At 40.0% G+C, this 18,714-nt stretch overlaps 2 protein-coding genes across 5 annotated transcripts in view; both read right to left on the bottom strand.

Annotated features, from left to right (window-relative positions):
- rab28 (RAB28, member RAS oncogene family) overlaps window positions 1-18,714 on the bottom strand; it is a 276,189-nt gene that overhangs the window by 235,725 nt on the left and 21,750 nt on the right. For 2 of the 4 annotated variants that reach the window (XM_069926006.1, XM_069926003.1), the window contains exon 1: window positions 2,540-2,783. The exons of 1 other annotated variant lie outside the window; for it this stretch is intronic. The gene's annotated coding sequence lies outside the window, so the exon portion shown is untranslated. Of the gene's footprint in view, window positions 1-2,539; window positions 2,784-3,020; window positions 3,040-18,714 lie in introns of those variants that run through there. One more of the 4 variants, XM_069926005.1, reaches the window with a different exon arrangement.
- On the bottom strand, window positions 12,713-14,786 carry nkx3-2 (NK3 homeobox 2). The gene is made up of 2 exons (XM_069922850.1): window positions 14,292-14,786; window positions 12,713-13,983 (listed from the first exon to the last, which is right to left on the bottom strand). The coding sequence occupies exons 1-2, from the start codon at window positions 14,707-14,709 to the stop codon at window positions 13,541-13,543; spliced, it is 861 nt and encodes a 286-aa protein (XP_069778951.1). The 5' UTR covers window positions 14,710-14,786; the 3' UTR covers window positions 12,713-13,540.

Raw genomic sequence — 18,714 nt, forward strand, 5'->3', positions numbered from 1 at the left:
AATAACCTCCAGCGCGTCCAAAGGTCCGCTCTTGTGAAATATTAGATCGGCCCTGAATGTGAACGCTCAACTTCCTTTTGTTCATTTCAGCTGCATTTCGAAATAAGTTACCGGCGTGTTGTCGCAAGTTCAACGTGAATTATAAAATAACTTACAAATCCTCTTTGAATAACGGAGGAGAAAAAAAAATGTTGGAAAGTGGCTTGTGTCACATTAAAATTGGAATTAGTGCTTCAAGGACATGTCAGTGTTCTCATTCAACAAGGCTCTCCGTCCAAGCCATTTAATATCTTCATGGCTTAAAATGTGTTCAGTACAAGTCAGGAAACTGAAATATCCCGAAGTGCTGCGGCTGCCAAAATGCAGACCTAGTCTTCAAACCCTTCTTAACGAAAGAAACCCAAATTGCGACGAGTTGGCAATATTTTGTCTTTCACTTTACATAGGATGGAATTGGATGCATGAATCAGTCGGTAATGGAATGTTTCAAATTTGGTACATTTGGTTTATCTTCTTTTTCTTTCTTTGGCTTGGCTTCGCGGACGAAGATTTATGGAGGGGGTAAAAAGTCCACGTCAGCTGCAGGCTCGTTTGTGGCTGACCAGTCCGATGCGGGACAGGCAGACACGATTGCAGCGGTTGCAAGGGAAAATTGGTTGGTTGGGGTTGGGTGTTGGGTTTTTCCTCCTTTGCCTTTTGTCAGTGAGGTGGGCTCTGCGGTCTTCTTCAAAGGAGGCTGCTGCCCGCCAAACTGTGAGGCGCCAAGATGCACGGTTTGAGGCGTTATCAGCCCACTGGCGGTCGTCAATGTGGCAGGCACCAAGAGATTTCTTTAGGCAGTCCTTGTACCTTTTCTTTGGTGCACCTCTGTCACGGTGGCCAGTGGAGAGCTCGCCATATAATACGATCTTGGGAAGGCGATGATCCTCCATTCTGGAGACGTGACCCATCCAGCGCAGCTGGATCTTCAGCAGCGTGGACTCGATGCTGTCGACCTCTGCCATCTCGAGTACCTCGACGTTAGGGGTGTGAGCGCTCCAATGGATGTTGAGGATGGAGCGGAGACAACGCTGGTGGAAGCGTTCTAGGAGCCGTAGGTGGTGCCGGTAGAGGACCCATGATTCGGAGCCGAACAGGAGTGTGGGTATGACAACGGCTCTGTATACGCTTATCTTTGTGAGGTTTTTCAGTTGGTTGTTTTTCCAGACTCTTTTGTGTAGTCTTCCAAAGGCGCTATTTGCCTTGGCGAGTCTGTTGTCTATCTGTTGTCCAGCTCTTCAGCGCTTGACGTCCTGCTTTGCGGAAACTGCCAAAATGTTTGGCCTGGAAGTCAGCCTGAAGAAAACTGAGGTCCTCCATCAGCCAGCTCCCCACCATGACTACCAGCCCCCCCACATCTCCATCGGGCACACAAAACTCAAAACGGTCAACCAGTTTACCTATCTCGGCTGCACCATTTCATCAGATGCAAGGATCGACAATGAGATTTGGTTTATAAAAGTAGTGAATTGTACCAATTAATTTTAATCAAAGACGACCGAAATATCTGCACCTGTCAATTGCTATCTGACAAAATCATGGAAATGGCCCAATTTAATTCTCCACTATTCGAGAAAATTACCTGGATTGCTTCACGCCGTTTATATTTTAAGCCACAGAAATCAATGTTATGCTTATAGATATCAGACTTGAGGAAACAGATCTCTCTTTTGGGCCTTGCTCACAGATCTATAAACTGAAGCCTCTGGATGGTGGAGTAAGTTCAACAGAGGAATTTCTACATTTTCACCATGAGCTACACACCGCTTTAAAGTGGATACGCGCAGTTAGATTCATATCAATTTATATTTAGCTCATTCAAATGGACATCTTATCCCAAGTCAATCATATTGAAGGGCAAGCAAGAAAATTCAAAACTGGAATTGATCAGGATCTCGACCACAAGAAGCGTAAACGAAGGCAAACGCAGAAATTGTTTCATAATGCGTCCGTTTAAGTGCAGATGGATAATTTTGGCTAGAAACCAAAGAAATGAATTAAGTGGTGACACTTCAAAATAGAAGACTATTTCCATGCCAAAATAGCCTATAAATAAGTTAAAGGTTAAATATTTTGCTGCAAAATGTTGACGATAATATTTCAAAAGAACAGTGGGGGCGATTTGAGTGACGCTTACAAAACAATAAACTGGTAAGTCAAAATATCATGATTGATGAAATAAATAACATTGATATGCGATAGATGATAGGGTTGGCATGTTGGTAATTTGAGTTCATTAAGTGTGAAACTGGATATGGAACAGCAAATGGAACATGTCTGCGCAATTGAGAATAATTTTAATGATTAAGTGCTATTATGGCTGTCAAGTAGAGTCGGTTTAGTTGTATAACATTCTATTTTAAACATTTTAAAACTTTCGCAAGGTAGTGAAAGTCGTGATACACCATAAAATAGTCGATAACCATCGCTGTATTTTACATCAATGCGGAAAAGTTTTTAAAAAAGACACGAATAAAGAAACAAACGTTAGAAAAATTACCTGAACCTGGTTGGCCCCAAGTTTTGCTTTTTCAACAATTTCCATGTGGATTTCAAATGCTTTAAACAACCTTTGGACAACGGAACTCGCCGAGGAACGGAGTTAGCGACGCATGCATTGCTGTCATCTAATTTAATTAACTTTGAAGCCAAAATAAGTTACAGAGATAAAATAATTAGGAAATTTAAAATGTGTGCTTTAGCAAATGTGTGTGTTCGGCCTCTGAGTGACAAGAAATAAACGTTTGGTTTTATGACTGGACTCCATTTATACCAATCAGAACTGATGGTCATTCAACTGAGTCTAATCAGACAATATGCAAACGCCGGCAAGACAATTAACCTTCAAGTCATTGGTTTAAAGTTGATCATGATCGTTTCAACGTGACGCCAAATAAAATTAAGCAATGTAAATTAGAAAACAATGCTATGCTATCATATCAACATCCTGTTTAGTTCACATTAAAAAGTTTAAATGCCACCTGTTGGCTTGGGTTCAGTCGATGGACTGTCTGTTACTTTCAGACTTGCTGCCTGCTTGATTGTTTTCCGTGATTAATGACACCAACAGGGCACTGACCGCAATCAATACCCTTTCATTTCAACAGACATCAACCAGACCAGTTCCATGTAGCATTGGTTTCAAAGTAGGCCAAATATCACGGACCCCATCCCGCCTTTCGTAGATTAATCTAAATACAGCAGGGAGAAAAATCACAAACATTAATCATCTTTGGCGACATACTCTATTAACGGAAACAAATCTTCCGTCTAAACTGCGTGTCCATACACTGCGAATGCCTATTTTACATTTGTCACCTGGTGTTCATGAACAATTTAATTAATCATGTACATTCGTGTCTGGATATGGGGATCAAGCCTGTACTTGGGATTTTTTTTTTTAAATCTATAATCTATGGAAATAATAGCTGTGTTAAAGCCTGAAGTGCTTTTGAAGGCCTGGTTGTGTTAAACCTAAACATGATTTAAAATAATAATTTGGATCAGACGTAAAGTTTCAAATGACGAACCTCTGAAGTGAACAGATGAAAAGCTGAACTGACTTCGCCAGCGTCCAGAGAGAGAAAAAAAATTCAGTGCAGTGTCATTTAATAGAGCAGATATTTGTTTCACGCCGTTTAGTTTATTTGTCATTTCTGAGACCCCTTTATGCGCACAATATGAAGAAATGTTATTCCACACGATTATTAAACGTGAAATATGAGCTGATCTGAGGCTCCTTTGGCGGGGGTCCATTTGACAGCGACTACACCCACAAGTTGTGATATACAGATATAACGGATTCTTGTTATTGTTTCTGACACGTTATAAATATACTTTAAATTTGAAAACGTGTCCGTGTGTATTTAGAAATTAAGTACATTTCATTAAACACATAATCAATACTTAATTTAGAACAACCAGGTGACATTTCTGAGACAACACCGTAGGAATGTGTAGAACATGGGAATAAGTCATAGAATTTGCGTTGTAATTTGTGAACTCGTGGAAATTAATATTATCTCGGAAGTCTACACATTCCAGTTAAAATTGCTATAAACGTAATTCGTGTACTGATAGAAAAATACTAGCGTTTGCTTTAAGGTGCTGCGCGTTAAGATTCGCAAATATGTACAAGAATTTCTGTCATTCTAACAATGCCGAGTTTGCAAAGTAATAATTCGAATCAATAGCGAGAATGTTTTAACATTTATTTTACAAACAAATACTTGCATAAAAAGCAAATTGATTATGAAAACCGACCAGAATGAAAAGCTCACGGTTCCAGTTCCAGCATCAAAAATGTATTTTTGCTTGTTGGAACTTTACCTCTCGCGCTGGAGTGCGTGTGTCAAATTTACTGCGTTCCCTGCTTCTAAACAACACAACAAATAATTTATGCTAAAGAAACAACTTGAGAAACGTGCTGGCATAAATCGATTATAATAAAGTTACGATGTTGTGCAGGTCATCATTCAAATCAGGAAAATTCTAGGCTGCGTTAGTTTCAAATTTCAGATCCTTAATTTTACAAAAATATTTTTCTCAATATCTGGGTGCAAAAATGGTGAAAATAATATGTTCCTTATCATTCTAGCAATGTGATTTCCTTTATTAAAACCACAGAGCCTTGGAACACCAATAAAATATAATAAGTCGAAAATCCATGGGACAATTAAAGAATGTGAAAGTACAGTTGTCCTGTGGGACCCTTGGAGCTATGAATAAATTGGCAGCGCCGTTTTCCAGTGGTTTTATATGTGAAATAGGTGTTTATTTTGTAAGGTTTTTTTAAAAAAAAGTCTAACTCCCCCCCCTCCCCCCCAAAGCGTAGCATCCTGTAACACACACGGCCCTGGTCTCGCCCCTGTTTCGCCGTGTACATCAGAGTGTTGGAATGGTTTTGAAATATACCTACAACACAATATGCTGAGATGCAGTTATTGTCCCGAGATTTTGTTTTTGGTTGTAAGCATAATGTTAACTTTATAAGCGGGGTTGACCACCCCACCCCTTCCCTTTCTGGGATGAAAACAATAATCCCCAAAAGGAAGCGTTTGGTTTCCGTTGACCCAAGTGATCCTAGTCAATGACAAAAGTTAATATTCTGATAAAATAGCCCCAAATGGAACGGTAATTAACATTTAATTCTATTGCCACATGAACTACTTTAATGGGTATGAATTGGTGTCCATATCGAAGGTCGTGATCGTTTTCCATTACCTTAAATGTATTTTTCCCCAATTGGATCATGCCCAGGAACGAATAAAGTGGTAGCACTTGAGTGGCTCGTTTGGGGCTACACCGGCAGAAACAGAGGATGGCCCTCAGAATTATTCCTGCGACCATACACAGAGAACTATTTTATTTTATTTTTCTCTTGGCGCTTAGTTGGTGGCACTCAGTAGAATCGGAACCGATTCAGATAAATTGGCGTCTGCTGCTTTGCAATTTTTTTAAAACTACAACGAAAAACTATCTGCTAAAAAGTCAATTTCATTGAATTCAACCGGTCAGTAATACTTTAAGGAAATATAATGTATGTGAGCAGCCGTGATATTATTTAGAACTTAATATTTTTGTCTAATTCGAGTTGTTCCCTTTTTTACAGGAATACGTTTGTTTCTGATGTATTAATACACTCGTGTTTACAGCTGCAAACTAACAGACATCGGAAATAATATTAAAACGACCTGGCCAGACTTAACTAAATATGAGCGATCCTCCCCACCCCACCCCCCCCCTCTCTCTCGTAGTTATTTGATAATAATGTTTAAAAATCGAAATATAACGAAAACTTCTAAATCCAAAGCATTCGCTTTTTTATTGCAGAACGTGTTTAGAATGACAGATTTTTCTTTAGTGAGGACTTGTTGAAAAAAAAGTTTTACGGATCTCCATTTGTCCAAAGAAAGGGATAATATTTTTGTTTGTCAGCTGGATTTTGTACTTGGCTTCCTCGAGTCTGATCGGTTCTCCGCGGTTGAAGAATGTGGACTGTGTCATTTAATAGTTGTATTTACCCACGCGGATATTCCTGTAATATATTAATGTACAACTTTGTCCAATCTTACTTTGGACGATCTAAACCTACTCCATTCATAAATGCACCTGCAATATTTTTATTCCTAAAAGTCGGAGAATTTCAAGTGTATTCTCTTGATCTTGACAGATCCTGTAAACTCCCGGTTAGGTTCGCAAATTGAAATATCTGCAGTCTTCAGCGATTTAACTGTATAGTCAAGGCCTTTCTACAGGGGGCGCTGTCCAGTAGCATTGATACTCATTTCCACCTGGCCGTCTTAAATCCTATAGCACGTGAAAAACATCTCTATTCACTTGACCTTGGAAATAGACAGGGAAAAAAGGTCTACTTTCAGATGGCAATAAATGCAAGATGATGCATTTTCTTTGGGGGAGAAAACTGGAGTTTAGGGAATATGAGTCGGAGTGGCTACAGAAATAAACCAGAATAAGAATGAACACAAAACTGAAAGTAATAAAAGCAAAAGAAAATGCCGCGGATGTTGGAAATAATAAACAAAAAAATGGTGGAGAAACTTAATTCGTGGGAGATAATTCACATGAAACTTTCACTGCGGGCTTCTTTTCCTGCTAGTATTTTTTTTTCTGAACCAACATGACAATTTACCAAAATAATGAAACGACAGGCTGCACATGGATTGTCTGCTGGACGAATAGATGAAGTTCAGGGCTTCTAGCTTGAGTTAAACTGCAAGAGTGTGCGATTTTATGGTGACATATTCACCTGGAAGAGCTCAATGGAAACCACGTGCTTTCATTGCAAAAGAGCCAAAGGTTGTCTTGAGTGCAAATTAGTGATCAGAGAAATCTTTCCGATTGTGGAGGAATATATTAACTGAAGGCCATAAATGTCATAAATCCAGTTATGAAATCAGGATAATCTACGAAAAAGAATGCGTCATCACAAGGACAAGTTGAAACAAATGGCATTGGTGTGCTGAGGTAGAAAGGGAGGGAAGATATGGAAGAACTTAATAGCCGGCATTGATCTCGTGGGTTGAATGCACTCCGCCGGAAATTTAAGGTAACTTGATATAAAAGTTTACAATGGCTTCACTATAAGGTTTTTTTTAAAATAAAACCCGACGTCATATTCAGAGTTCAGTATTAGCAAATTTTAACTCAACTAAAACACAAAAAAGACACACGCCAAGGAACCGATTGTCAGACATTATATTGAGATCAAGATTTTTGTGTGTGGATGACAACGATTTATAAATTAAATTTTGGCAATGGGAAAAGAATAAAGAGTGGATGACCGCAAATATGTAATGTATTTTATTTTCAAATTTTGTTTTCTATATCCTGCGACCTGAGATCGCATCATTGTTTTATTGGGGATCATGATTGGTCCTGGGACAGCAGCAATGTTGGAAATTCCTTGTTAACATTTTATGTAGTTCCAAAGAATCTGCAACCTGAACAACATTATAAACAGTTTGATCCATGTTTACCTCGATTGTACAGTTAATTGGTCAAATCTGCGATAAATAGAAAGACTCGCTTCTACCTCGCACCCTATATGTCATTCTACAGTCAACAAAAACGTCGGAAGTTGTAGTCACTGATATAATGCGAGAATTACAAAAGAAAGAGAAAGGGTTAGTTTTGCCGACCTATGTTATATTTTTCATATTTGCATTTTTTTAAATATAAAAGCTTATTTAAAATTATATAATTTTTCACGCAAAGAAAAAAAGTATCCTTTTATACGCAATTAATGACGTAGAAAGCGGACTCTTCTATCCAGCTATCGTTTGGAGCCGATTTCAAGCCAGGTTACGTATTCTTTCTGCACGGTGAAGCAGCAAGTTGGCGGAGAATGACGAGGTATCCCCAGATTCTGTGGGCGTGCACGTCCTCAGCTGCTTGTCCCGGAACCTCTCAAAACAAACCCAGAACCCGCCATTGGGTTCTAGTTGACAGCAACCTTGAAAAAGAGATAGAGAGAATGGAAGAGATGCAAGTTTGCGGATTGGAAAGAATGAGAACTTGTACTTGTTTGGTTATTGACGACGTTTCCTGTTTTGTACACCACAAAGAATATCGTGTCTTGCGTTTAGAAGGAAAAACACCATAGCGCTAAAATGGCTATGAATCCGCAATAAAGATGAGTGCACAGTTAAGAGAGAAGACGGTAATACAGTAAAAAAGAGAAAATCAAAATAAACAAGGTGTCGTGAAGTAGATAAGTCATTTAAACCCATTTATCATCGTGAAAAGGTAACTAAATAAGGAAGATTATATTAGAAAATGAAGCATGGTTGACATAAAAATGTTCATTAAAATCAATACATCCACATTTTGAGAAGCAAATCTGCAAATATTTTATTGGACTTTGACCAAAATAATTATATTTCTGTCATGGAATTTTCTCAAGTATAAAATCGACCCATCTACCGACCCCCCAGGCAGGTGAAAGATAGGCTTGCATTTTTAATGTATTTTACCACCGTATCACATTCCTAATTGTTTTACAGCAAATGGATCTTTATTTTTTTAAAATGATGTTATGCGCATAGCAAGATCTTAAAGACAACAACCCCTTTCTTTTTAACCACAATGTTGCAGGAATCCACATGTTGATATTTTGTCAAAGTTTTAATATGAATGATAAAAATGTTTCAGTTTATTTTCTTTCTGTCTGGGAGAGCAGATAGGCCTCAATTTAACAGCTTGTCCAAAATCGGGCACCTCCAACAGTGCAGCCTTCCCTCAATGCCAATCTCAATTGTGCTCATGTGATTTATATTTGTATAATTGTCAGTTATTATTGAAAGGCCGCCAGAGGTATTTTGCAATGGGGCGAAGTGGCACCTTTTAAATGGTCTTTTCTCAACAGCAATGTCTGCCCATTTATAGCAATCCATTATTAAGAAATTCAATTCTCGGAAGATTAATTACTCAATAGACGAATATAGAAATAAATTCTAGTTTTGTTAATATATGTAGAAACAAAGCAACTTTCTCGAATTACTCAATAGTCATATGATCTGCAAATTCCTCAGGGTAGGTATCTGGGTTTTCACTCGCACTGCAGGCTGAGTGAATAGAATAGCACCGTTATCAACCTGGTCATTCTCAGCGTAGTTAATAACTTCACTGATGCACAAAACAAAATGACATTTATGTCAGTGTGAATTCTTATCCTTAACATGACTGCATTCTCCATTCTCAAATTTCATGAAATCAGTAATAATGTTTGCGAAATTCAAAGTTCTTTAAGCAATTTTCAGGAATAGGAACAAACTGTCGTTTGCTTTAACTTTCTTCGTAGATGAGGTTGACGCAACAAAATTACCAGTTAATGTGAGCAATGCCTGAAGGTTGCAAATTGCCAGCATAATTAAACAATAGCTGAAAGGGGGAAAGCAGGTGTGCTCCTCTTATTCTTAGTACATACAATGGAAAACGACTCGACACACTGATATCAGCATCTCTCAGCACTAAGTTAAGTGCTGTCGAGGGATAGCCAAAGGTTGCCACCGGGTTTACACGCAATGACTGAAACCATTGTAGACTAGACGCGCCCTCGTGCTCTGGCTGGCGAAGCGCAGTTACTACATCTCCCGCATCCACTTCACAAGACTCCAAATTTTGCGGTAATCAGATTAGAAATTAACCTGTAATTTTGAAATTTTGAGAAGTCGGCAAATGTTCGTTTCAGAGTTGCAAATGAATATTTCAAAATATATTTCCCTGTTTTCCTCTTATGGATCATTTTTGTTTGACGAAGATTGAAACGATTGGGTTTATAAAATGTAGTTTCTTACCGAAGCATCTATTATTGCCGATTTGTTTTGGAACTACCTGCAATTGCAGAAACCCAGTTGCTCTTTTATCATCAGACCTATGTTTCCCCGGAGCAGACTTAATTCTCACGTTACAATAATTATGTAGAGAGGATTAAACAGAATTATATATATTTCGCCAAATAAGTATATGAAATAAGAATTAACATTTGAAACATTCATTGAATGCACACTATAAAATGCACAAATACCACGTGATTACAGAAAGTCCCACGGTGGGAACACCTCATGCTAATTGCAGGCGATTCCCGCTTTGAGGATGTTCGGGTAATGGAAATTCAAAATCACCACTCAAAAATTGAGAATAAAACGGAATGAAATTCGCCCTCGCGGAAACTGCGTGGGGAAAAAAAAAGGTAAATGAATCAACATTTGACTCAATCGCATTTTGACTTATCGCCAATTCACCTTAGAGAAAATCGCGATACGAAGATTTCTCTAAAATTCAAGACCCGGCGACCGGGGTCTCCTGTCACTGAGTGGCACAGTCAGCGTAAATAGCTGCAGTTTATAATATATACATTGCCATTTTTTTTAAAATATTGCGAAAGTGGAAGGAAAACGTACAGTTTGAATAAAAGGTGAAAACACTGAACTGGCTGCATTTCACTATGTTAAGTAATCGGGTCAAATTAAATGGCACAACCCTAATCCAATTTTCCAGCAACTCCAGCATTGGATGCTGGAAGAACAAAGGTGGCCGTTAACCTCTCCACAACTGCTGCCCAATCTGATAAGCGTTGTTTTTATTCCCGCCCACTAGCTTGTAACAGATTTTTTTAGATCTCAGTCTAATGGGGTTGCTCTAAAAACTCGTACAAGGTCTTCGCCGATAGTAAATCAATGATAATATCTTACAACTATTATAATAAATGGGCAATAAAGATATTGCTCCTCCCGCTGGGCCCTCTCCAAGTCACGAACGAGCCAGGTCACAGCTATCATTTGATTATTTGTTTTAATTGTTTCTGGAAATAAACTGAGATGCATTAAACGTCACTTGTTGTCTCTGATCAAAATGTTTCAGTGTTGAAATGAAATTTTCTTTTGAATTTACGAGAGGAGCGAGTTTCCCATCCTCCGAACATTAATCAAACCAGGGACCACTGCAATGCTATTTCTGAAAACAGTCCATTGAAGACAAGTCGTCATTCATTTAGGAAATATGTCGGGGACGGGGGGTGGGGGTGGGGGTGGGGGTGGGGGGAAAGACCTTGGAAATCGTCTGCATTCCTTGTCCAAAATTACGTTTTTTTTCCTGTCGTCGTATTTTCCCGTTCTCTGCAGTTCACGAGCACCAGCTAGCAAGATCTACTGGTTTCTCAACTGAAGTTATTAATGTGAATGTCTTATGGAAATTTATTCTCCTTGCTAATTGCTATTGGAAATATATACAACCATATTTTTGCTGGAATGGAAATTGCTTCTTGTTGCTAGAAAAGTAACTCCTGTAAGATTTTTTTATAAAAAAGATGCACCGCTCGTTCTTTCCGTGCTGCGAATGTATTTTTGAGGTCCTCCGTTCAGTATCCACAAACCCCTGAAATCTAAAAAATAATGTTCGGCAAGATTCACAGATCCTTCAACATGCATGAAGGCAAATATCCGAGAGAGATGTTACTGGTGCAGTCGAAACTCGGCCCTTTCTGCGGAATTGTAGAAATAACAGAATGTCGAAATACATCTGCAATGGAGATCGTAAAAAAAACCGGTTTCAAATAAAGAAACCTCATGCCATTAACGGAGGATATTAAATAAATGCCGCACATTAAAATGTGAAACTAAAAATGATATTAGAAAATAACTCCTGATATCGGGGTTTATTTTGTTATTTGAAACAATAGTTTTAAATACACACGAAAAATCAGCGTTTGAATTACACACTGTGTCAGAGATAGCTAATACCTATTGAGTTAACTCAAAATGATATCAATCATGACATGTCTAACCCCTTTTTCAGCAAAACCTGATTTGTTTGGCGGCGTGTTAAAGTTCACTATTATTGCCTCTTAAAAAAGAGAAAACACGCCTTTGGAGTAAGAGACATTGTACATTCCAAATCATGTGCATCTCCAAAATAACTCCTTAGCTTTGTAAATCGTCCGAGAAGATCACTGACACTGGATCACTGGAATTCACGATACAACCTAAGGCATTGTTAATGGATCATCGCTGAACATATCTTTCAATCTCAAACACCCACGTAAACTAAAACCGAATTCTGTAGATTTAAATCCGATCCTTAAATGTTTTCGAGGTCCGTCGTTTCGTCTGCAAGCAACTGGAAACCAAATTCCACACTCTCCGAGGACCTTCATTATGTGACACAATATAACCCAAGAAACATTTTCTTGACAATGCATCATTGAAACTATCAAATATTAAGTAAACGTTGATAACATTCAATGAGTTGCAGTCAACAGTTAATAAGATACATATTTAAGTATTTTGGGGGAAACCTCGTGAATTAATGTACAAATCCAATGGAATATAAATTATTTTCACTACGCGTTAATCCACAATCATGAAACTTTTTTTTAAAGCTTTAAGTTAAAGGCGCCTTCTCCTCTAGGCCAACCGAACATCTGAAACGACTGCACTGTTTTTAAAGAATTATATCCTATCCTAATATATTAATACAGTTTAAAATACAATTCTTAGGATTTCGAAATTATAGTGGAAACACAAATGAACATTTCTCTAACCCCGGCTATTCTGGTAAATGGACGTTTACCAAGCCCCAAACCTACAACTATTAATAGAATAAGATGACATATGGAACACGGATTTGAAACCTTGCATTTAATAAGATTACGATTCATTAACATACTTTGGATATTTACACAGAACAAAAGGCATCATCAATTTTTATTATTATTTTAAGACCGGAAGTTATGCAGAGTGCATGATTTTATAAGAGATACACAACTCCAAATGCACCATTCCTGAAACGAACCATCATTTGTCGCTGCGCTGCAATTATTTAAACATTCATTCATAATCTTTTAAAACCTGGATCTATTCAGGAGAAACCATCAACGAGATAAAATGTCACACGCTACTATTAAAGAAAAGCCTGCAATATGATCGCCCACACTAAGCACTACTAAATATTTCTTTTAATGGAAAGTGCTAGATTATTATCCCTATACTGCTGGAATATAATCACGGGTCGACATGTTCCGTGGTTGGGGCAAACATCTTCACAACATCACACAAAGCAATCTGCCAGAAAGTGTTAAATGCTTTTCTCTTTCCTCTGCTGTTCTTAACCAGGATGAATAATAAAACAATATAGATCTCCATGGAGATTTGCACATGAGACAACCGCAGTTTCTCTATGGTTCTTACATTCAGCTCACATTGCTTCACTCAAGGGAATGAAAAAATAATGTCCAACCAACGCAAAACATCGAGGTTCTTTTCAGAGAAATTTAGAGAAACGCCGTTTTCCCCGTTTGTTCCTCTCGGACAACCTTTCAATTGTTTGAAGCTGGGTTTGAATTAAATATCAAGGACATGGATACCATGGAAACTCCATCTGCCGAGTCCAGTCTGCAGCTTATACGAAAAAAACAACACAAATAAATACTGTAGTTCTAATGTCGTGGATCTGAAACTTTGTTCTTTTTTAAAAAAAACAGCTATTGAGTTCCTGTGCAAGCGGCCACTGTCCATGCAGGCAGGCAATAGGTGAATGGATAGTACTGGTAAGGCGGTTGTAGTGAAAGCAGTGAAGGTCTTAACAATTCTCCCGGGCTATACTGTCTTTGGTCATCTCGGATTAACACTTTCACTGCTACTTTCTTTGCTGCTGGGGCCGAGGCCATGAGGTCAGCAGCAAGTTGGCGGCGCTTGGTTTTGTACCTGCGATTCTGGAACCAGATTTTGACCTGAGTTTCCGTGAGTTTAAGGGAGGCGGCCAGATCCGCCCTCTCGGGACCGGAGAGGTATCTCTGGTGGTTGAAGCGGCGCTCGAGCTCGAATACCTGAGCGTGGGAGAAGGCGGCTCGGGAACGCTTCTTCCTCTGTTTGGGTTGGTCCGGGGTTTGGCCCGATTTCAACTCTTCGTCAACTGGACTTGAAGCTACGGAGTGAAGAATAATAACTTAAATAAATAGCATCTATCTAACTTGACTGGTTCTCTGTCTGTCTCCATCTAACTACATTAGCTACATGTATATGGATGTTTCTTAAGGAGTTTTGGAACAAGTGAAACGTTGGGCGTTGAAAATAAACTAAATTCTACCTTAACGTGACATTTTCTGAAAGTCCCTTTGCAGATGCACTTCGCAATATAGACAAGTTTTAAAGAGAAATCAATGGTCGAAAATGTATGTGTCGATTGCAGCTTAAGGAGGAGACTGACAAGTAAAGGCACACATTGTGCGCTACCTGATAAATGGTCGGGTCTTCCCCGGTGACACAGATAGTCCTTACTGTCGCTTTTCTCGGTCTCTTCACTAAGACTCGATCGCGCTTCCTTCATTGGTTTCGTTGGCAAAGAACCGGCTGCAGAAATTTCCAACCCCCTTTCCGAGTTGCATATCGACAAGTTTTTACTGTCATTTTCATCGCTGACGCCCGAATCCGAGTCACAGCAGAGCTGTTCATTCGGCAGATCGTTGCTTGCCTCGATTCTCCCGCAAGAGGGATTCATCTTTGGACAGGAATTTAAATTGTCTAACATCTTCCAACAGGTAGCAGACGAAAAGCAGGACACGCCCAAACTTTTCGAGTGTCGATTCTCATCCTTTCTGGTTAAAATAGCTTGGATGGAGAACGGGTTCAAGGTGTTCCCGCGTACAGCCATTTTTTGGGTTAACTTTTATATATATATTGATTTTAATTCAACGGTGGTAGCCGTCCTTTGCTGGCGAGATGAGCCCGAAAGGCATCGCTCCTCCTTGGGGTTGTCTGTTGAGTGCTGGGGGAAGGTTAACACTGCTTTCTCTCCTCTTTCATGTCATTGCCTCTCCGGTGATTGACAGCCGCGCCACCAATGCGGGGAATCCTATTGGACCACCACAAAGAGGCTCCCGGTTTCGCCGATTCCTCATTGGTTGCTTGTTCTCATCCCTTAAAACGGCGGATACAGCAGAGCTTCACGGAAAGGGAGTTGGAAGGGACCACTGCATCTTCGGCCTGCAGTTTTAAACAAAGATCTGGAAGATTTCGCCTAATAAAATTCAACAGGTACATTGATATATTTAATATTGAGGTATCTCTAAAAGTTCCTTATCTGTCGGTTTAATATCAAGAGCCTCCTTACTCCCAACAGACAAAGTGAGCACTTTCAAGTGAAGAACTTCAGGCCAGCAAACGTTATGTTGCATTCAACGATGATGGGAGATTTGCAGTATTTAAAAAAAAAATGATTACGGGCACTGCCAGAAGAGAGTTCTTTTTGAGGCACCACGCTCACTCAAAAGCATATACACTGAATGGGTTGATGCATTCGACATACATATACTCCTCCGACAGATTATTCAGATGGACGTCAGCCGACGAAGAAGGCATATGAAGCTAGTCAACCTGAAGCTAAGCACATACAACGTGTGCACCAGGGCGTTTAGACACGGATAAATTTAGACAGGAAGATCCGCTGATGGAAAATTTTCTGATGTTTTAAACTTTGATTCTAATAAATGATTAAAAGAGCACATTGCTCATTTAGAATAAAAATATATTTCAAAAGTGCATTGAATTACCCACAAGCGGGCTTCATCCCTCGTTGAAGCGCTGAAGCCCAAAACGCCTTTATCTATGCTATAGATAAACTACACTGTTTGACCTGCTGAGTTTCTCCAGCATTTTGTGTTTTGCCTTATTTTACTTTATTATCGGGTGAGGGGGGGGGGGTGCCAACAATTTTTGTTATGTCACTCAAAAAAGGGGGGCAAAAACAGAACCATGTGCACATTAAAACGTAAGATAACCCCTTTTAAACGCAGCTTTGCTTCCCGAGTGTTTGGTAGTCGAACTGGGTGGTCCGAGTTCATTTCAGCAACTTAGCAAGCCCCAAATGCCTTCCTCTGGTGCGGCTCGCAGCTCCTAACCAATTGGGAGTGAGCGGCCTGAGAAACTATATAAATTATATCGTGTTCGTTTGTTTACACAGCAATCATGTCGCTAATTTATAGGCAGTACAGTATCAAATGGCGGGGAGCCCCGGCTCCGCCACGCTGTATAACTCAACCCATCCCAATATCCCCTTAACCTTTTCGCAGCAATCTGCCAAACACGAGGACACGCGCACGCTTGCACTGGTTACACGGATCCGTTTGATATCACAGACATTTCCCCCCCAAATATAGAGTAACCTGCCCACACGGGAATGACGCCAGAATACATGTATATAGAGGTTTAAAACGAAAGGGTAAGCAGGGAATAGTGAGTTAAAAGAGTACGCTGGGACCGCGTGTAAATTGCGGCTGAAATTGGTGTTAGAATTGAATTCCACTTGTAAAGCAAACAGAGGCCAGGGAGGGCTTTGTCGGGTGGCCTCTCATCACCTGTTACATTTACAAACAACCAGACTGATTTAGGCGCAAAAAGTCCGTGGATGAAACGATAGACGGAAACTCACAGGCTGCTTAAGTGCTACGCGCTCCGGTTTCCGACATGCAAAAGTAAAAAGCCGTGACAAAAGGTCCTCCTTCTAAGTGAATGGATTGTGTCTCCGCCACGGTTAGAATCTCCCATTGTTGCCATTCAAAGAGGCCACAGGCTCAAGGTGGGTCGATACTGAACTGGGAGCTTCTCCCACTGTCAGGGCAGACACTTGTAATATGCGGGTGGTGACGGTTGTCCCATATTCCAATGGCAAGTACAATCCTATCCCCACCCCCACCGTGGCGATAAAATACGAAACAACTCAGCGCACGCCTTTGACCCCAAAATGTATGGCAATGAACAGAAGCTGATCCCCTAAAACAATCAAGTGCAATAACTAATGTTCTCAACGCAAACAGAGCCACGCGGTTCGAGCGCAGTGTGAACTGCAACGCGTGCGGTATTACCAGTGAAGTGATTACACCAGTCATTCAGGCCACGGTTCGTGACAGACGAAGCGGGTTGCGTTTCAACCGCAGCTTCGGCGTTTGCCTGAACTGGCCGAGTTGGACAAATGCCTTTTTTGTTTGCTATCGTCTCCGAACGGCCGCTTTAGCCTCACGCAGCCCGCATACCTTCAGTGTGACACTGGCAAGGCACTTCCAGCCTGCAGAGAGCTGCAGGGTCAATCAGCGCTTGATAAGGTGGGTTCCCAAGTTCCAAGCAACTCCGCTTGCTGCCTCCAGAACTCCCCAAATCATCCGCTCGCCTTATTTCTCACTTGTTTGAACACAATGCAGCCTAACCGCAGGCAGTCATATAAAGAGTGCCCTTATTTATTATTTCGGAGAAGTGAGTGAAGCGCAGGATGAGCAGACGCCGGTTAAAGGATCCCAGAGCCTCCTGATTCCCCCTCTGAGTGGCCCCCGGGCTCACTTTAGTTGCTTTCGCGCGCCATCTACAGTCAGTAACAAATATTGGCACACTCTGTTGGAAGTTGTATATCAATGATTTTAAATATTATCTTAATAGACCCTGAACATTTTTAAAAATCCTTTTTACTTTGATGAATGCTATTCTGATGCGCAGAGCTCAGGGTCTAATCGAGTGCAGGACACTGATTTTAAATTACGAAGTGATTCTTGGCTGAAAGACAAAACAAAGGAATACGAATACACGATATTTCAACATTTCCTAAAAATATTTTTGAGTGCAGGCGCCTGTTAGCTGATTTCAATTTCCCTGTGTCCTGTAAAAATCTGGAAACACGTGTTTTATATTTCAAAATAAAACAAATGCTGGAAATGTGAAATAAAACCGAAGATTGGAACTGGCCGGGCAACACCCGTGAAGAGTATAGCAAAGTATTTCAGACTGGTGACCTTTCATCGTTAACTTTATTTAGCAGTAATATCCTGACGTTGACAACCAGTGACAGGAATATAGAAAGCCAGGATTGCGCTATCCATTCAGGTTAAGAGCTTGGTGAAGTTTCATGTTTCCTGCAAAAAAAAAGGTGGGGGGGGGGGAGATTTAAAAAAAACACCATAGAATACCTTTTTGCAGGTTGCCTCGAAGCAGCAATTGTGAAGAGAACAGGGGCGACAGACATTCAACTTTCCGGCTAATATTACAGCACGGTGATCCACACTTTAGATAAATGGTGATATTTTATAAGGCGAATAATATCCATGTGGGTGTAGTTATAATCTAATCTGGTTTTCATTGCAGGAACGAGATTTGAAAGGAGACAAACTTCTCAGATCTTCAGAAGACTTAAAGCCACAATTGAAACCAGTATAATAAGGTTATTTAAGATCTGATCATTGAACTATATTGAAAAGTCTCAAGCAAAATTTGAAGATTTCCCCTCACACAATCCAAAGAATGGTAGGCACACATGACTAACACAGTAGAAGCAATTAATACTATTAATTAATGCATTTGAAAAATAATCAGACTAGAGATCAAAAAGGCACATGACAATCTCAGCCTATCCATATCAAAACACAAGAATTATGAGCCAGGAGGTCATTCAGCCTATTGTGTTCCTCACAATTAGCTCCCCAGCTTGATTCCTGTATAGCCTGCAGCTATACAACTCATGACTCTTGAAATACTGCTTACATGTCATTAGGAGTTTTGCCCACCTTTTCATGGGTTCGAGAACCCCGGCAGCCTCTGAATGAAAAAAAAACATACTTATTTCCCCATGAATCCTTCTGACAATTACATCAAGTCCATGACCCTTCTGTTAAAGGAA

The sequence above is a fragment of the Narcine bancroftii genome, chromosome 3 (genome assembly GCF_036971445.1).
Source record: "Narcine bancroftii isolate sNarBan1 chromosome 3, sNarBan1.hap1, whole genome shotgun sequence".
Classification (NCBI taxonomy): Eukaryota; Metazoa; Chordata; class Chondrichthyes; order Torpediniformes; family Narcinidae; genus Narcine; species Narcine bancroftii.